The 18,348-nt window shown below is 47.6% G+C and overlaps 8 protein-coding genes across 8 annotated transcripts; 2 read left to right on the top strand and 6 right to left on the bottom strand.

Moving 5' to 3' along the window:
* Positions 1 to 2,737: 2,737 nt before the first annotated feature.
* On the bottom strand, positions 2,738 to 4,771 carry F4812DRAFT_420766 (uncharacterized protein). The gene is made up of 3 exons (XM_047933482.1): positions 4,595 to 4,771; positions 3,951 to 4,388; positions 2,738 to 3,872 (listed from the first exon to the last, which is right to left on the bottom strand). Exons 1-3 carry the CDS (start codon positions 4,671 to 4,673, stop codon positions 3,433 to 3,435), a joined length of 957 nt encoding a protein of 318 aa, XP_047792212.1. The 5' UTR covers positions 4,674 to 4,771; the 3' UTR covers positions 2,738 to 3,432.
* A 207-nt stretch (positions 4,772 to 4,978) lies between these two features.
* Positions 4,979 to 5,990, top strand: F4812DRAFT_420764 (RmlC-like cupin). The gene has a single exon (XM_047933481.1). The coding sequence runs from the start codon at positions 5,119 to 5,121 to the stop codon at positions 5,527 to 5,529; it is 411 nt and encodes a 136-aa protein (XP_047792211.1). The 5' UTR covers positions 4,979 to 5,118; the 3' UTR covers positions 5,530 to 5,990.
* Positions 5,644 to 6,298, bottom strand: F4812DRAFT_306139 (actin depolymerizing protein). The gene has a single exon (XM_047931276.1). The coding sequence runs from the start codon at positions 6,195 to 6,197 to the stop codon at positions 5,757 to 5,759; it is 441 nt and encodes a 146-aa protein (XP_047792210.1). The 5' UTR covers positions 6,198 to 6,298; the 3' UTR covers positions 5,644 to 5,756.
* Positions 6,299 to 6,569: 271 nt separating this feature from the next.
* Positions 6,570 to 7,950, bottom strand: F4812DRAFT_306153 (uncharacterized protein). Its single transcript, XM_047931277.1, has one exon. The coding sequence runs from the start codon at positions 7,659 to 7,661 to the stop codon at positions 6,705 to 6,707; it is 957 nt and encodes a 318-aa protein (XP_047792209.1). The 5' UTR covers positions 7,662 to 7,950; the 3' UTR covers positions 6,570 to 6,704.
* A 12-nt stretch (positions 7,951 to 7,962) lies between these two features.
* Positions 7,963 to 11,112, bottom strand: F4812DRAFT_420740 (glycoside hydrolase family 78 protein). The gene is made up of 2 exons (XM_047933480.1): positions 9,401 to 11,112; positions 7,963 to 9,312 (listed from the first exon to the last, which is right to left on the bottom strand). The coding sequence occupies exons 1-2, from the start codon at positions 10,938 to 10,940 to the stop codon at positions 8,240 to 8,242; spliced, it is 2,613 nt and encodes an 870-aa protein (XP_047792208.1). The 5' UTR covers positions 10,941 to 11,112; the 3' UTR covers positions 7,963 to 8,239.
* Positions 11,113 to 12,666: 1,554 nt separating this feature from the next.
* On the top strand, positions 12,667 to 13,568 carry F4812DRAFT_457295 (uncharacterized protein; the record flags this gene model as incomplete). The annotated part of the gene is made up of 2 exons (XM_047937147.1): positions 12,667 to 13,296; positions 13,362 to 13,568. 2 exons carry the CDS (start codon positions 12,667 to 12,669, stop codon positions 13,566 to 13,568), a joined length of 837 nt encoding a protein of 278 aa, XP_047792207.1.
* Positions 13,569 to 13,847: 279 nt separating this feature from the next.
* On the bottom strand, positions 13,848 to 15,423 carry F4812DRAFT_469931 (uncharacterized protein; the record flags this gene model as incomplete). The annotated part of the gene is made up of 1 exon (XM_047938923.1): positions 13,848 to 15,423. One exon carries the CDS (start codon positions 15,421 to 15,423, stop codon positions 14,005 to 14,007), a length of 1,419 nt encoding a protein of 472 aa, XP_047792206.1. The 3' UTR covers positions 13,848 to 14,004.
* A 322-nt stretch (positions 15,424 to 15,745) lies between these two features.
* Positions 15,746 to 17,585, bottom strand: F4812DRAFT_306051 (acid phosphatase/Vanadium-dependent haloperoxidase). The gene is made up of 2 exons (XM_047931275.1): positions 17,000 to 17,585; positions 15,746 to 16,942 (listed from the first exon to the last, which is right to left on the bottom strand). Exons 1-2 carry the CDS (start codon positions 17,189 to 17,191, stop codon positions 16,019 to 16,021), a joined length of 1,116 nt encoding a protein of 371 aa, XP_047792205.1. The 5' UTR covers positions 17,192 to 17,585; the 3' UTR covers positions 15,746 to 16,018.
* Positions 17,586 to 18,348: the final 763 nt, after the last annotated feature.

Raw genomic sequence — 18,348 nt, 5'->3', positions numbered from 1 at the left:
TCCGCGAGGATAGGCTTAGGCGACTTGAGACACTTACAGCCGAGAAACGCGGTAGATCTCGACCCCTAAACCCCAAAGGGTCAGCCGTGCAGGTGTAAAAGAAGGTGAAGCCTCACCACAGAAACTATTGTTTGCAGAAACCAACCGTATTACCATGTGTCTTTCTTACTTAACCTATCAGGTAGGCAGTGTATCGGTCCAAACGAAACAACCCGGATCGTAAGAATAATCTAATCCTCACGGTTAAGAAACAGTGCCTCGCGCGGGTTGAGATGCATAGACTGCAACTCACATAAGTCCAAAGCAGCCCCCTTGCGAGGTAGGGTTGTATTTGGCACTAGCGCCGCTACCCCTGAATCGTGGACCATGAGAGGGCGTCACGCGTTCCCGTCGGTACTGTACCTTGCAGAAAAGATACATTCCTACGTAGTGTATGGGGGGCATCCTCCTATGCCCTACCCTCCTCCACAAACACGCCTTGGCTTTTTTTATCCATGTCACGAGAAACAGGTTATTGGTCTCAGCCTCCAACATGACAGACGGGAACGAGCAATTTATACAGGAAGATCCATGAAGACGGTTCAGCCGAAACTTTGTGCAAGCGCTCCACCAACGTGGAAAAAAGACTAAAGAATTATACAAAGTACAGTATGTCGTATACAGGCTTAAGAGGGCAGCGTAACGCGTCCGATCTGTTGCTAAGCGCATTCCACCCTCGTCGGGTATCGAGCCAGAGGTTGCATAAAGGGGAATGCAACCAGTAAGTCGATTTCTACTTTCGTCCAGACGATCATGCACCATGCACACAGGCGTCTTTTAGACTGACACTCTCCCGATTGGTCAGTTTGACGTCGTGGCCTAGACTGATGTTGAAGGATACCTTTAATAAGTTTCCCTAGCACAAGTACGAGGTACGGAATCGATCAATCTTTACCAAATTCTCGGCCGTTCGGCAGCAGACGAGGATAAGCCGTACACATAGAATGTACCATACTTAATGAGCTAGGGAATGTAATCTGAGCGCCGTGGCCAGCGTGATTATTTCATAACGCTTTATCGTAAGCCAAGGCGTTGAGCACAAATAGACGCATCTAGAGATCGTATTACAGATCGCATTAAAGATCGGCCAGCACCATGGTATGAGTATACCAGGCTATATGAGTATTTAGCGCATCTCACCCGCCCGCTTTCTTCATCCTCGTGACAGGGTCCTACCAACACTACCACTTAAGGTACCAGATGATACCGCGGATGGTCTTACCCAGAAGGGATGCTCATGCACACCGATCTTTTCTTTTTTTTTTAATTTTTTTGGACCAAATGATAGTAGTATTCGTGTTTAAATACTAGCACTCCTAACTTCAAGAATACATACCTAGTATACCAAGTGGTAAGCCCAATTGGAAGAACGGCATTACGGGAGGACAAGATGCAAGATACATCCTATTTAAGACTCGCGACTTTGTGCAGCAGCCCGTTGCCCTACCCGGTCCCCAGGTTAGGTACCTGCATGAAGTCGATATTTTACTTTATCTCATCAACCAATGGTTTCGCAGTGTAGGTAGTCTACATCACGTCCTCCCTTGTAGGCGCATGATAAGACGGCTCCGATGTCTTCCGCGCCATACAGTTCAGCAGACGTACGTCTCTTTGCAATTATTATATTGTAGCTGCAGCTTACTTCCCGAGGAACGCCTCTTACAGCCTTGTATGTTTATGAACAGACTGATATATCTTACCATTTTTAACCAGTCCTCATTTCCCCCACACGGGCTACGGCATGGGGTGATATGATTTGCTCTATCGTATGTAGACCCGTGTTCTTGTAGATTTGTCGACCCATCGGCGTTGAATAGGTCTAGGTATGTACCTACATATCGTACGTAATCTTATCCGTACCTGCGCCTTGGTGATGTTCTAGAAAATCGCTCGGAGGTTTTGGAAAAGTAATTGTTCACGATCCCGGATCCTAGCCTCAGGTTTCCCGCCTCATGAACAAGGTAGGCCTGCATTATGTACATAGGTAGATACGCATCCCCGCTTAGGCTACCGTATTAAGAGAATCGGCAGGTAGTATCGTGGACCACGCTCGAAATGGCAAAACGGACAAGGTCCTCGTCATTGCGCTCTGGCTCTATCACACCTTGCCTATATTTTACGTTTATATGGCGTCTCAAACGATGTGCTCTGATCATTTCTCAAGGCCTCTTCCCGAACTGTGCCCTTTTAACCGCATTGAAACAAAGATGTCTCAAACCGTGCCCTCGCGAAAACCAAACGAAGGTTTTTACGAAGCAACAAGGATCTTTCGTCTGATGTTGACATCATCATCCTCTTTTGTATGGGTTGGTTGTCGTCACCTTCACCATTTCATTAGCGTGAACGAGTTATATTCACAGCTGTATGGCGAGATATCGTGATAACAAGTGCTTCTAAGTAGTGCCTAAAGATATAGATCGCCGACCACTCATACTCGCTTAACCCATTCGCTTTTTTGTCTACCATCAACTACTACGTATGCTCTTCACGACATCGGTCTTAAATACCTTTGTATTCGTTGACTCTACCGTAAATGGTCCGGGAGGTTGTAATCGTTCGGCTCCAGCCCCGGCAGGGACATGCTAGGTTAGGAACACGCAGGGTTAAGCGCCATGGGCATGAAACGATCAGTGGGTACCGCAAGCAACGTAGACCTAATAAACCATCCCGCGATCGATGTGCATCTTCTATTCTTGGCGCATCCTATTCTCGATGAGGCTCCGCTCCCATGTCAGCCAGCACGCGGATAACGAAGGCCCCAGTAACATAATAGAAAGGATTACCTGCAGAGCCGTGAGTAAAGAATGACAGCGGAGCAACTACTATTATCATATCAAGTAGGAAGGCAACAGTCCCATACCTATTTCGTGATAAGGGTAGCATCACATAAAGACATCGCCTATGTGGTTATATAAAGTCGCCCATGTATAAAAGGGACGGTGATGGTAAACTCGAGACTCTGTACTAATTTGTCTATACCCTACAGTACCGATCAATTGTAAGGTATTGCGACAGGAATACTACCTGCATAGCACCATGGGCCCTATTCACGATATCGCGGTTCGCATCCTTTGCCTCAACTTAACCGGTAGACCATAACCCCAGTCGCATTCGAATCGTCTTCCCTAATATTTAGCACGCTATGATAAAGATGTATCGGATATCTTCAAGTTACAGCTTGACGACCCCTCAATATTTGGCTCTGTATTACTGACCTGTCATGAGCATGACAGAAGTTTGCGAAATTATTAGAATGCTTGCTATATCGAGGACAAGAACATGGCGGCGTTAGTCTTATAATATGGGCAACTGCCGTGTAATAACTGCTAAGGACGGTTTAAATGCCCAGCAGATGTTATGTGTAAGTACGAAAAAGGTAAAACGGTGAGCCATTCACAGTTCCTTCATAACTTCGGCTACTGCTTTGGCGGCCACCCGCTTGCGTTGCTCTTCCGGCAGCCCGGCGCTCGTATCGCGCACAGCCTGCAACTTGACCATCATGCGTTCTATCTTCTTGATCTCTTCGTCGTCCATGTGACCCTCATCGTCCTTCTTACCGGCGTCCGTACTCGGCTCCCCGTTCAGAAAATCCTCGTCTTCTTTCTCGGCGTTCCATATCGCTTGTTTGAGACCGGCGAAGTCCTCGCGGTCGAAACCAAAGTCGAGATTCTCCGGATCGAGATCAGGCCCCTCCTTGTCTTTGCTGCTGTCGCCCTTTTCGGCGCTTATTTCCGCCTCGAAGTCCTCGAAATCAGACCCGAGATTGCCGGTGGATGCTAGAGCCCAGTCATTCGACTCTAACGCTTCCAGCGCACGGGGGATTCCGGTCTTTTCTATATATTCAGTTAATATCCCGCTTCCGATCCTGGAACTCGCCGATTAGAAATATATGAAGTGGAGGCAAAGCGTACCGCCGAACTCGTTCCGCGTTGCCACAGACTGGCTCCTGACCTGCACAAACTCCAACCCCCACTCGGCGCAGAGGTCCTCCCACTCGTCGACGTCATCTATCTCTCCAACCCCCAGACACAAGCTGACTCCGTCCCAGGACCAGCCGCCAAGTCCATCCTTGACGACTTTGCCTACATTCTGGATGAGTTCCCGCGCGGCATTGGTCTCATCGACCTGTGACTTCCCCGGCAGCGAAAAGACTACGACTACGCCGCCGAGAACCTCAAGGACCTCTTTGGCCTCGGGAGATAAGAATGAGCTTGCCCATTCTAGAGGCGCCAATATGAGATCTAGCCATATGGGTACCTCGGCTGTGTAATATGCCGTCTTTAAAGAGATGCTGTGCGACGCGCCAGCTAGTGACGTAGAAGCTTGCTCGGGATGAGTGCCGGTGAGGTCTAATAATTGAAAGTTAGCTTCCAATCTAGGACCGTGGTACTTTGGAAAGGTGGGGAGAGATAAGCTACGCTGCTAGGTAAGTTGAGTTGCCAATGCCCTCACGATGTGTTGCATGGGTCTAATAAAAAGGGGCGATAATTGTATATATAACAAGTATAACGCTGACTGAAATTGTAAATATGAGCTATGAATCTATGAAAATTACCTTTGATTATATTGGACAGATGATGACTGGAATCTGCCAAAGAGACGGCTAATATACGACGAGGGTTTGAGATATCCATATTAGAAGTGGCGTGAGGTAATATCGTGAATATGGTTGATGCTTAATCGGTTGATGAATTTATTTTAATGCTTGATTAGATGCTAACATATGAAGAAGCACTAATATGAAGTACCTGAGGTGGATGAATTACAGGAGACCGGCTGCCCCGCCATCCCACTAATGCACAATGCCGTTAGGTACGAAGTACGTAGTCCACAATGTTATCATTATGACTAAGGCCGTTTTTACCCGGTCTGCCGGTACAATACATAAATAAGGTACCTAATACAAGTGACAGGAACTCTAGGTGCATATTAATGTAGGACAGCATTAGAAAAAGAAGCGAACAAAAAAATACATAAAACGTACAACCTCACTACTGACTTTTCTCTTTGACATTTATTAATTTATAATAAATCTTGTAACTTTCGTAGGGGGCTGCGTCAACTTCTACGTCCACCATTATGTCTCATCCCGAACCATCTCAACCAATCCACGCCGTTAAGGCATCTCAAATTCAACCATCGGGAGCGCAGACAGAGGGAATGACTCGTTCCAATGCGATAGTTGATAAGTGCGATGGTATATGCGCCACCAGTATGCTTGCAAGACCACATACGGCCTCGGCAGTCCATCATCACGGGGAACAAGACACAATAGTCTACGCCGTCAAGGGACGCGGCACCGTGGTTAGCGAAGGAGGAAAGAAAAGGGTAGACTTGGAACCCGGGGATTTCGCTCTTATCCCTGCGTATATGGAACATCAAGAAGTCAACGATAGCGACGAGGACATCATCTGGACCATCGTGCGCAGCGGGAGGATCCCAGACGTGGTGAATCTTACCGACTGGAACGGGGAACCCGTCAAGGCATAGGTTAGGTTCTAGGAACGGATCCGATGAAGCATGCGCCTTTTAGTCGCAAGTCGTATATATCAGCAAAAAACCCAATACATGTCCATTTATTGTGTATATATGCGACCGAGATAAACACGCCACTTCACCTAACATTCGCTCAACCCCTTAACTCCGTATCTGGTTTCCTTTGAACGTCTGTCTGTCTGTCCCTCTAATCTCTCTCTCCCTCTCCCTTCCTCTCTCTATCAGCCCCTCCCGCCGTTGTAATCCGCACCTCCGGCTCTCCGCAACCTAGCCACGATGTCCGCCTCGTTCAGGTCGCTGAGCTCGCGGGCGTCGATCTGCACGCTGTGGTGGCTCAGCACCCTCTTGACGTTGCCGCTCTCGATGGACACGCGGGCCTTGCGCATCACCTTGACGTTTTCTCCGATCCACACGATGAGCACGAACTTGACACGCTTGCTCTCCGAGTCGTTGTTGTATTCCACCCGCACATAGGCGTAAGTGACCTGCGAGTCGTCCAGCTTCGACACCACCTCCGACAACCCCCCGGAGCCGGTTCCCGAGAGCGTCAGCTTGTCGCCTACGGCGCTGGCGTGCGAGAGAAGCAACCAGTTCGTCGCATCTTTGTCCGAGCGTACTGCGTCGTATGCCGCTAGGATTTCGGGGGAGTCGATGCCGGACATTTTGTGTGAGTAGATATTTTTGGAGGGGGAGGGTTAAATTCGGGAGAGGTTGTCTCGTTCGTTACTATAACATATGGGACTAAAGAAGTCGATAGAGTTGGCTTTCGTTATCCAAGTTTGAGTACCTGATTCTCGATGAGTTGTGACTTGAATAGGAGAAGATGCCCCCCTGGCCGTTTGTTGGAAATACGGGTGGATTAAATGTTTAGCGCACTGTCCAAACGGCCCGCCGAACATATTGTCAGCTGCGCATATCAGTTGTTTGTGGGTTCTTATAGCCCCTATTCGTATTTCGACAGCACCACTTTTACATCGTCCACGAAAAGAAGTCTTACTGGTTTAAAAAGATGCAATAAAATATGGAAGTACCTAACTTGACATCATAATTGCTATAGGATAACTAATACTATCCCTAACGATAAATCTTGCGATATGTTAGTTGTTCTTTACAGATTCCAGAACATAAAAGGGCGCCATCAAGTTCATGTCGGTTAACCACTGAACAACTCAAGAAGCCGTCAGCTTTATCCCAACATACTCGGCCCATTCAAAAAACCAAGCGAGATGGCCAGGAGAATATTTATAGGAAGGGGTCATTTGCCAGTTAGATTCATCTGGCCAATCGCACATAAGCCTGTAGCTAGCTGCTTTGAAGCACCCTTCGAACCGCACACGGCGCACGAGATCTGAACGCAAAGCAGTCCGCAGCCCTTGTTCCACAATTGGATTTGAGGTCTTCCAACGAGTGGCTTCCAAATCTTGAGATGCCATCCACTTCAGATTCTCTGCGAATCTGGTTTCCCGCGAGATCAAGCAGCTAATTAGCTTAACCCAAGGAACTGTTAGCTTGAGCTTTTCGTCGTTGAATTTGACGCCGTCCATATATGGGAAGTCGAATATCAGGGCTGAGTGACTGAGACAAGGCCTCGGGTACTCGGGCTCTCTAACCCGGGCCAGGTAAAGCTGCATGGTCCTCCGCCATAGGAGCATGCACATCGAGCCTAACGGCCAGAACCGGGCCCCTCCGAAGCGAACGCCTATTTCGCCGGTCAATGTGCCATCGTTACCCCCTAGATTGAGGGTGGTTCGATAAGGGTAGGTGTAGATAGCCTCCGCGTTGTCCTCGGAGAATGAGCTGAAATACATGTTTATTGCGAGCCTTGGATCTTCACGCGGGGAGACGATGAACACGTTGCGACCGTCGCGGAGCGCGTCGAAGTCGTCGAGAAAAGTAGTAAAATGGATCCGGGTGACGAATCGCTTCCTCAAAGCAAGATCCGCGGCCTCCTTAAGTCTTCGGCACACTAGGCGATACTTCATGGCCTTTCGAAAATGCTGCGATTCCAAGGTGCCGATTATCATGGCCTGAAGTTCAAGAGGTATGGTGTCGAGCTTGGGGGTCACGCGATTTTCGCCCGGGTCAATGCCGACCTCGTGGGCGGAGTTAGTCGCGTGCGTCGACATTGAGCTTGCCAAAGGGGCGAAAGCGTATCGACTTTGCTAAGTGGGCGTCTTGGTAGCTTAGTAGAGTTCCGGTTAGTGTATTACAGTCAGTCCGTTGTGTCTAGAGAGGTGGAAATGGTAAAAGGAGTGGTAAACCGACTTTGGTAAAGATGGAAATTTCCGTATCCTATCTATATTAAACTACCGGTGGCTGTTCGTGGTAGTATGAGGTTGGTTACTTTGCTCTGACTCTCATGTGTTGAATACAGGCGTCAGTGTTCTGACCACACTACTTTACACAAGCACACCACTATCACTACTCACTACTCAATACTGACTCTTTATTTATTGAATAGTGACCGCATGCATTGCCTAAAGTAGTACCTATGAAGAACCTACTCGAACGTAGTGATATATCGGAAACACGGGACAGCTTGCATTAGCCAACTCCGACTAACTTCTTCTCATAATGACCTGGATAATTATTGACGCTTCTCTTAGCAGCCTCTGACACGTCGCAAGTATTTGCCCTCCTAGCATAAACGCCTTTCTAGCGAGCCGCATTTGTTCTTAGTCTGCTACCTAAATTTCCAAACTGATCAAAGGTGAAATGTAGGATCGGAGATGGTGTGGCGACCGCTCCCCACCAAAAGAGTGCGCTTTTCACCAGGCAGGACTACTTCCGCCTTTGAATTAGGCGGCACTTCTAACACCAGATGGAATCCTGTGTCGTCAACCTTCCAGTCCGTTGATATCTTCCCGTAGGGACTTAGATAGCTGGTTTTGGCCCAAGTTATGTTACCACCCGGCTCTATGCTCACTCTAACTGTCTTCCATCCCGGTTCCGCAGGCGCTAAGCCGCCGATTACTTGGTGTATCCAGTTTGCTACCGCGCCGAACGAGTAATGGTTAAAGGAGAGCATTTCGCCGGGGTTGAGCGAGCCGTCTGGGAGAAGACTATCCCATCGCTCCCAGGTTGTCGTTGCGTTTAGCTTCACCTGGTATAACCAAGAAGGGACGGTTGTTTGGCTGAGCATTTTGTAGAAAGTGGAGGTGAGATTGTATTTGGTCAGGGCGAGGCCAAGTAAGTGTGTCCCTGCGAAACCTGTCCCTACTAGATATTTGTTATTTTGAATAATCTTTTCCAGTCGGCTCGCCGCTGCGTTTGCTTGGGTATCGCTTTCGAATATATCGAAGTATAGCGGCAATAAAAGCCCTGTCTGCGTCTCGTTGGCAACGAGACCGTCAGAATCTACCCAGGCCTCTCTGAAAGCCGTCTTGAGATCTGCAGCCCATTTCTCAAAGCGGGCTTTATCGTCGTCAAGACCGAGCTGCGACGCCATCTCCGCGACTAGTCCCGTCACATAGACGAGATATGCATCAGCAACATAAGAGGAGTTTGTAGTAGCTTGCCCAGCGTTATCTGGAGGAGAGAGCGGATCGAGCCAATCACCAAGTTGAGGGTTCGAACGATTCCACAACCCAGCTTCGTTTCTGGGGATGCCTTCGTCGAGCCAGGCTTTAGCTCCAGAGTATTGCTCTCGTAACGCCTCAAGATCACCCGAGGCGTGATACGTATTGAAAGGATTGGCGACTACCGCGTCGCCCCAAACTCCTGTTGCAATTTGTGGACCAACCGCAGGGACTGCCGGAACCACCAGTGGAGGTACACCTGGAGTCAACAGCGTCAGCTACCTCTTATATAAGGAGGCAATGGGCGTATCAGATGGGGTGTTGGGGCATTACTGTGGATGACTGACCTTTTACCTGCTCCGAATGAAGGTCCTTCAACCAGCCTCTCCAGAACCCGGCTGTATCGTAGAGAAAATTGGCTGTCGGGGCAAATGCATGGCTATCTCCAGTCCACCCAAGTCTCTCGTCCCTTGCGGAACAGTCCGTAGGAATAGAAATGAAGTTCGATTTCATAGACCATCTCACATTCTGATGCAGCTTGTTTATGAGCGGATCTGAACACTCGAAATAGCCAGTTTGCTCCATGTCTGAATGAATGACTACAGCTGTTACCGAATCGCTGTTTAGCGGAGTCTCCTCTTCGGGCCACCCATCAACCTGGACGTATCTAAATCCGTGGTAGGTAAAAGTTGGCTCCCACGTTTGACGCTGACCGGAGAGCGTAATGGAATCAGTTTGGGCAGCGTATCTCAGAGGTCTGGTTGCAATTTCTCCGTTTTCGAGGACTTCCGTATGTACTAGTTTGATAATATCCCCTTTCTTGCCTTTAACGGTAAGTCTGAGCCATCCTGCGAAGTTCTGCCCGAAATCAAGAATAGTCTTCCCGCTAGGACTTGTTAATATCTCCTTCAACTTGATCTCTTCAACACGCCGAATAGGGGGTCCATCGGGCGCAACTAATATCTCGTAAGGTGCTTCGAGCTCTTTTGCCCCAATCCATTTTGCTGTGTCCGGAGCAGAGAATCCAGGGGCTGACCAACCGGCTTGCTCGAGCGTCGAGTCATAAACTTCTCCGTTGTAAATTTCCGAGGTAATTATCGCCCCTGTACTTGCCGTCCAAGACGTGTCTGTTTTAACTTTTGTTGTTTCCCCATTGGAGGTAACAGCCAACAAAGCCATTGTACCCAAGGTATCACCCCAATTGTTGCGACTGCCTCCCCCAAACCCTAGGCGTCCGGCATACCAACCCTCGCCAACTGTTATTCCAAGGACATTATCTCCGGCGAGTAGTAGATCAGTCACATCATAGGTATCGTACACCAGACGATGCTTGTAAGACTGCCATCCGCTAGCGAGCACGGAGGTTCCGACCCTCTTGCCGTTAATATGTGCTTCATATATGCCATAAGCGGCTATGTACAATCGAGCCTTCTCAATATTACTATCCAGGGAGAACTCTTTGCGAAAGAGCAGTGGTTGGTGGGGGGAATTTTCTTCTGTTTTCTTGTTCGCACTTATCATCTGGGCTCCTGACCAGTCTTCCTTATTTAAGAGTCCAGTTTCGACATCTACGTAGTCAGACCATGGGGTATCGGGATCGTCTCCAGCGCCGAATGCTCTAACCCTGACTCTACCCGACTCCGTGGAGGCTAAAGAAACTGTGGGCCATGGTACAAGGACTGAATCTGAGGAATTGCGATGAAATAGTTCAACCTGCGGTAGCCCAGTCTGATTCTGCTCATGTCGTGATAGTTCGATTTCATACTGGCTCTGCGTCCAATTGGGGGAAGTGCCATCGAACCTCCATGATATTCGAGGCGATACCTCCGCAATACCCAAGGCTACCCTGTGATGTTCGAACGATATTTGTGAGATTGTCACAGCCATTATGGCTTATACGAGGCGCACAAGAAGATGTTAACTATTTCCAAGTGTCTGATGCCCTGGCTTTAAACCATTGCGGAATGGATATACTTTCATGATGGGCAATAGAAAGTAGGATTTACTTGGGATTATATACACATCATTGTTATGTAGCGATGGGCGCCTGCTATACTGCATTGAACTACTTTAAGCGGCGTATTCCGGTATAGGTATGTGGAGGAGTTCCCCAACCCCTCTTCTAAATACAACGTATAACCGCGACATCGTGGAGATATGCTGTAAGCCAAGAGCCGGGTCTCGGCTAATGCTTCTTTTTTCGCTGCTGCCTAATAGTATTGGATACAGTGAGAGAGACAATAGGTACTGGTAGGAATCCGTACTTGAATTTGACAGTGAAGTATCTAGCCTAAAAATCACACATCCGTTAGAGGCAATCAAACCCGTTGTTACTACTACTATCACTGGTCGAAGATGAACCGTCACTTAATACCTTAGGAGGTACCTAATCTACCTGGTACCTTAGGTAAGTTACGACCACAAATCTTTTAAATACTCTTGTATTAAAAGAAGTAAGAAGGAGATAGAGAACGAGGACTCTTTGGAACTCAGGTTATGACGAGTTGAGTTAATAGCAGACAACGTACTTGTACGATTAAATAAATTAACCAAATCTGGAAACTATCTACACACCTCTTTACCTAACTGTAGCTTGTCGAAGACTAAAGTATACCTGTCAGGAGTCTCACTTGAGACTCCTTGGAACAAAGGAGTTATTCTGTATATAGCTTTGGCTTCAAAGCAACTATAGTTAGAGTTACTTGCGGAACAACAAAGTTGTTTTACCTACCTCATGCTCTGCGACGTGACACTATCATCGTAAGGAAGTATCAATATATCTGTTGATATGGCGACTTGGCGAGGCCTTTGCCAAAGGCCCAAAAATTGCCTTTCTAATCAATAGCTGTAGCTACCTACTTGTTATACAGACCTTAAGTTTGGATAGAAACGCATATAAGGACTCAATTCAGCTAGTTCATAACTGATCGTAACGTTACAAATATTTAACCAACCTATTGCGCCTAAGGTGAAATAACTGATTAGGCACTTGTCCATTTACTCAACGTGATTTTGATTCAATGACGCCAAAACTAGTTAAAAACGATATAATTCACTGTGTAAATTGCGTTATTCATGTATTTTACCACATCGAGAGTCATTTCATTAGACTAGCCTAGCTGTTAGTTTTTAAGTAATATCTACCTGTAGGAGAGCAAAGGAAGAGGAACGAGTGAATAGGTGTACTTGCTTGGGCAATAAAATGTTCTACTTGTTTATTTACAGATCACTTGGATGACATGCAGGTTTGCAATACAATAGTGGACTATTCTGACAACATTATCTAGCAGGTATCTAGGTGATATTTACACAATTTACTCTCCTTAGCTAACGAGCATGGAGAGAGGTACCTATCCAGTGCATCACAAGTCGTCCAAGGGATATCGTAATGATCCCTTTTTGCTCAAGAGCATCATGCTTCTATTATAATTTATTTTGGCCCGGATTCATGGCAGAATACGACGGGCCAGGGAAAATATCTATTATTTAACGCTTCCTAAATCTATCTCCTACTTTCTTTCGTTTACCATACGCTAGCAACCGATAACTTCGATTTCGGTCCATACTATCTAACAATCGTCTGCCTACATAAATACAGCACCGGCTAGCTATCATGGATTCTGATCTGGGAGACTTAGAAACCAAGTTGGAAAGCTTTGAGTTCCGGATGGAGGATTTCAATCCCCAGGACGAAGATTTCAACTTCGATGTGGGAGATTGGGACTTCTCGATGGAGGCTATGAACCCACAATTACAACATAATGATCCCTTCATAGACGATATTGATAAGTTGTTGGATGATTTTTACAATCATCCTGCTGGCGAACTGAACAATCAATCTCGTCACGAGGAAGTGATTGAACAGAAGCCGGAAGGAGACGCTAACGAGCCATCGAGCCCAGGTTCCCAGGCCTTCATAGACCGCTACAAATGGACGCAGAACAACCTACCGGTTGGAGTATCGTTCAACTCGGACCTTCCGGCTGCTACCCCTGGATTTATGCACGGCTGGAACTATATGCCTGAGGAGCAAGTTGAGGACACCAAGAAGCCAAAAGACGGAGATCAAGTTATTTTCATGAGCTCTCGTGGGACGGCATATCGTGCTGAAATGGTTACGAGTACCAACTCCGCCGACAAGAAGCCCGATGTCCGTCGTTCCTCCCGCCGTACTATTGCCCCACGGATCCCATTCCCTAACCCGCGACCAGCCTGGACAATGCTCGCCACGGACTTCATAAACGTTTTTACCATCCCGAAGGACATTTCTCTATGGTGCCCTTGCTGCACGCGAACATGCCCCAATAGTTACTTCAAAAGAACGCCTTGGAGCCACACCCCGGTAGAAACGTGTATGGACTGCAGAAAGGGGCAGGTGATACCCCTGAAGGAAATGGCTATCTGCTGGAGCTCGCCTTCGGACTACCGTGGCTGCGGACGACTCCTTCCCCGGGTTACATTTTCTGGCATTTACAATCTCCAAGCCTTTACGGGCATTTTATGTCAAGACTGTAGAGCCTTTGGTCCAGACCGAGTGAGATTCGAGGGAAGATACAGAGAGGCGGGGGCCGAAAAATCTGAATAGCTAAGGTATCTCCCCTTTGCTATTAAGAGCTAAATTCCATACGCCAATATAATTACATACCTGAGGTACCTAGATACCTCCTACTAATCTATTAGGGACTACCATCGATAGGAGAAAGCCAATATAATTATTTAAGACATAGGTATCTTGTGCTTCTATAAAAGCGATAAGGAACATATTGTGAACTACTCTAACAGGTAAGCATTGCATTAGGTACGTACTTGACTGTCAATTTCATTGTAATCGCTATGAACGTTTATAATAAATAATAAAAGACAAAGTCCAACGCTACTTGATTATATTAGGTTGATAGGGTTAAGGTATCTACCTCAAACACCGAACCTTAAAGGTTCTGTTTGAAGGTACCTAATTATACCTATCTGGTATTTTGCCAGTCTCCCATTCTTCTATCAGGTCTTTCGCCTCTTCAACGTCGCCATCCGACTTTATCCCGCCGTCGACCGCGAACCGAAGGAGTCTTCTTGCCAGCCGGTATGCGGGCGCGTACGCGAACCGGCCATACGCCGCTCCGGCAGCTTCTTCGAAAGCGTGCTTGAGTTGGCGTCTTTCCTCCGTGGGCGGTTCCTGACCGGCTATTCTCTCGTCATCGCCCTCTTCATCGCCCTCGTCATCGTCATCGTCATCGTCATCGTTATCGTCATCGTTATCGTCGTCGTCGTCGTCGTCATCGTCATCGTCGTCGTCGTCGTCGTCGTCGTTCTCAGGCCATTCCTCCCAGACCCATTGCGGCGGCGCGCACACCATGAACTGCGGCACGAACATGGCGCTGTCCCAGTCCAGCACGGCGGATATGATGGGCTGCGTCACGTCGGCCGTCGGGTTGACGAGGATGTTGCGCGGCGCCAGGTCCCCGTGTGCGACGCAGTTGGGGGTGAAGTCGAACCAACCCTTCTGTTCCAGATCCCACGCTATCGAGCAGAACCTATTCAAGAGCTCCAGCTTCGGGGTGTCCTCGGGATAGTGCTTCAAGATATGCGCTTTCTGGTCATAGAATAAGCTCAGGAGCAGGCCGTGCACGGTCTTGGCGGGAATATCGGCGGGTTTATAGGGCTTGGCTAAGCGAGTGTCTTCAGGCCCGAACGGGACGACGTAGAACTCGGCCTTGAGATCACCATCTAGCGTTGGTGCGAATTCTATGCGGCCGGCGGTGTGACTTTTTGTATTCAACATCTGGCGGTACACAAGACCGAGTTCGCGGGCAAACCGCAACTTCTCGGCGTGAGTAAGCAAGCGAAAAGTTGTCAGTGCGTCAGTACCGGAAATGCGATCCTGGATCATGTGCGGTGACTCCAACTCGTTTTTGTCCGTGGTGTCGAACACGACGACTTTTGGTACGGGGATTCCGGTATGCCTCTCGAGGAAATACAAAGCGGCCGCATCTCGCTCTACCCGTGCAGTAGCTTTGCGTCGAGGAAGTCGCAAGATATATTCGATATCTGCCGAGTCTGTATTGCCAGTCCGTCGTCGAGAGAAGCCAATGATTCGATTGTATCCGCCTCCTTGCATGTTCTCTATCTTTACGTCCTTCGAATCCGCATCGGGCCATACGTTGTTCAGTGCGAATATATGAACACTGAACTGAAATGTGTCGAAACTTTCATGCTGCCATATGACTGTTGAATTATCTGAATCTGTAGATAAGTATGAAGATGAACCGCTGGAAGGTGAGCCACTGAAAACCAAGCTGGTAGACGCGTTTCTTGCGGATGAATCCTTAGCAGACAAGCTGCTGGAGGATGAACTGCTAGAAGATGAAGATGACATTTTTTGTCCTTAGCATTAGGCTAGGTACTTCTATTTGATTTGGTACCTAGGTGTAGGCACTGCCTGATCCTCGCGCCTGGTAAACGGCACTTATAGGACAGGGAGCTACAAAGGAGTATTCAAACAAAGTCCTTGTTTAAGAAACGAACATGACTGATTGGAAATAGGACCAAGGATAAATTATTTATATGAATGATCACTTTGCCCTTGTATTGCCATTATAATATAATAATGGATAACGCTTTCACAATAAAACTTTCCTTTATGCATTACGACTGCCGTCACGTACGATAACTCGACTACTTACTCACTTAATCTTTTAGGGGTGCGTCAATTAAGTTTACGTAGACAGCACTATAAGTATAATCCGTGGGGGCCTAGCAGAAAAAGGACTGTGTCAAATCTTAGATATCGTAGATCTATTAAACTCTCCTCGATAGGTACCTTATATACCTTTGTATTGCAGGTAACTAGCCCCAAACTTTATTAATATCTCCAATAGTGCAACACATTACCTTAGGTACATGTGTAAAACAGGTATATGAATAGTATAATTTCGAAAATCGTAAGGTCTTGTGAGCATAGATGGAATCACTTAGACCATATCGTCACCCCTTCGTGCAGGGCCGCTCCCAACTGGCTTCCGCTCGAAACCACCACGGCCATTTGTAGCGCGTGCATTTTGGCCATAACTCGAGGCTCCGGCGCCCCATCCGGCCTTGCGCGTCCACAGTGCATCGAGAAGCTCGACGCCGTCGTAGGTGTAAAGGCAAGGCTGGCCGCGGTGGAGGGGAACGTGGTTCCAGCGCCAATCCCAAATAGCAGCGTAGCACATACGGTATGCAGAGAAGGCCATAACGGTACCAATGATACCGCCCGCTACCACGTCGTACCAGTTGTGGAACTCGTCGATGGTCAGTGCCCCAGCAATAAGTGTTGCGCCTAGCACCGGCGCATAGATCGCCACTAGCTTCCACATCGCAGGGTGGTAGTTTGAGAACACCTTAAGTTTAGCGTTGAGGTAAAGGGATAGATATACGAAGCCTGCGAAAGCAGCTGTGCTGTGGCCCGAGGGGAATGACTCTAGAGAGTCGTCGATCAGACTCTCGTCGCCTGTGCAGATCTCCGTAGTGTAGTAAATACCCGAGAAGCCGGCCGCATTGTAGCCTGCGCCCTTGACACCAGGGGCGTTACTGGCCCGTGCTACATCAGGCTTGCACACGTCAAGGAAATGCGGGCGCAATCCGCCAATGAGCCATTTCAGAAAGACCTGGAAGACGGCGGCAGTGATAAGCGAGTATAGAAGCCCGATAATTCCGTTGTTTACATCCCAGAACGACCGCACCCGGATTTGTATAAACAGAATAACGACGATTGGGACGACAGCCGCAAGGAATGCTGCCAGCCAGATGGGAATAATCTCCTTACGCAGCGGATATGCGAATTCCGGATAGACGACCTCGCCGTCAGAGAATGTTACTGCAAATGATCGAGTCGGAGCAGGTTTAGCCTCGTACACCTAGACTAGATATAAGTATTCTGATACGCGGTAATAAACAGTAAGTGTTCAACATACACCAAGCCCTATTGCTCCCATGCAGACCATAGTAATAATATCGAGCCATGTGACTTTGAGCCACTGGCCAAAACTGGGACGGACGGCCATAGGATAGCCCAGAGTATCGTGGACATGTCCATCTCGGTGTCCGTTAGTATGTCCATTGGTCGGCCCATCGGCATCGGCACGGCGGCGGTTAAAAAAGTTCATATTAGAAAGTTTACGACTTTAGCGGTGGTTATAGTATAATCGAGTGTCACTTGAGAGAACACCGAGTATGATGTATACGAGTAAGATCTTTGTTCGAGTCCCAATAAGGGGATGCCCGAAACGCAGACGATGGCAAAGGGCTCTCTAGTGGTGATGTACGAGGTTGAGACAGAGTTCAGAACAAGTCAATATCTCAGAACTTGGCTGGTTGTATAAATATCAAATGCAGAGGTACCTATGATAACATCTTGTAAATGAACCTTGGTGTCGTATATTGGAGGTTGACGTCATGATTATAATAACTCATCAACTGTGCGACAATGGACGCAGCGCAAACTGATCACATATCACATTCAGGCAATTCGGGTTCGGCATGTAAGCTATGTATTGTGTAAATTAGCGAATAGAAATAAAGCATCGAGATGTGTTGGTCTCTTTTGGTCTACTGGTGGACTTCTCTTAGATAGGTACCTAAGTTAAGCGTGGCGTTGTATCTGTTGTTCATATTGTCTCCATCCCTTCGTCGAATCTGATTCGCTAACCCCGGACTCGAACGTCATCGTCGTGGAAAAACTTGGCAAGACTGGGCAAATGCTTGTTCAATTACCAGATCCAGTAATTGGCGATCTTAAAGTCTATCTTTGATTTCATCATGAGAATGAGAAGGATTTACCTAAGTCCTGTGTTTAGACGCTATTTTTCTCTCCTGTCACGTATCTTTTATAGGATTTGGTTTGCGAATCTGCGGAGTATCTTGAAATTAGATCTTGTAACTGGAAGTTATGCAATAACCTATTTCTCTGATATCAACCTGCTATCCATGTATGAAGTACCAGGTAAGCTTAATGACGTGAGGAAGATCAACAGGGGTCCCTAGAGCCTAAACACGCCTAAACTTTTGAACGACGGGCACTAAAATATAGGTCTAGATTTGTTGGATTCGACCATGAAAGGCAGCCAGCTTGCTATTCGGAAAACACGGCACGACAGCACGGATATTATCTTTATTATAGGTACCTATTTGGTGCCCAGTTAACTGATCGTTTAAGGTATGACGTTCCTCATGGAATAGGTTTAGCGCTGGTGATGCTAGATATGACGAGGTGAAATGAATGGGCATGTCAGGTAAGAGGTGAAGTAATTTGGTGTTGTATTGG

Source organism: Daldinia caldariorum (assembly GCF_022478825.1).
Source record: "Daldinia caldariorum strain CBS 122874 unplaced genomic scaffold F4812scaffold_4, whole genome shotgun sequence".
In the NCBI taxonomy this organism is placed as follows: Eukaryota; Fungi; Ascomycota; class Sordariomycetes; order Xylariales; family Hypoxylaceae; genus Daldinia; species Daldinia caldariorum.
The sequence above is the reverse complement of the archived record's forward strand: the minus strand, read 5'-3'. Positions and strand labels throughout refer to the sequence as shown.

Bases quoted from the DNA above. Each gene is read 5' to 3' on its own strand.
- F4812DRAFT_420766 (XM_047933482.1), bottom strand. From the start codon at position 4,673: ATGGATATCTCAAACCCTCGTCGTATATTAGCCGTCTCTTTGGCAGAT. The intron at 4,389-4,594 runs GTAATTTTCATA...TTCAATTATTAG, and splicing joins TCTGTCCAATATAATCAAAG to ACCTCACCGGCACTCATCCC. The intron at 3,873-3,950 runs GTACGCTTTGCC...CTGAATATATAG, and splicing joins AACGCGGAACGAGTTCGGCG to AAAAGACCGGAATCCCCCGT.
- F4812DRAFT_420764 (XM_047933481.1), top strand. From the start codon at position 5,119: ATGTCTCATCCCGAACCATCTCAACCAATCCACGCCGTTAAGGCATCT.
- F4812DRAFT_306139 (XM_047931276.1), bottom strand. From the start codon at position 6,197: ATGTCCGGCATCGACTCCCCCGAAATCCTAGCGGCATACGACGCAGTA.
- F4812DRAFT_306153 (XM_047931277.1), bottom strand. From the start codon at position 7,661: ATGTCGACGCACGCGACTAACTCCGCCCACGAGGTCGGCATTGACCCG.
- F4812DRAFT_420740 (XM_047933480.1), bottom strand. From the start codon at position 10,940: ATGGCTGTGACAATCTCACAAATATCGTTCGAACATCACAGGGTAGCC. The intron at 9,313-9,400 runs GTCAGTCATCCA...TGTTGACTCCAG, and splicing joins TCATTCGGAGCAGGTAAAAG to GTGTACCTCCACTGGTGGTT.
- F4812DRAFT_306051 (XM_047931275.1), bottom strand. From the start codon at position 17,191: ATGAACTTTTTTAACCGCCGCCGTGCCGATGCCGATGGGCCGACCAAT. The intron at 16,943-16,999 runs GTATGTTGAACA...TATCTAGTCTAG, and splicing joins TGGGAGCAATAGGGCTTGGT to GTGTACGAGGCTAAACCTGC.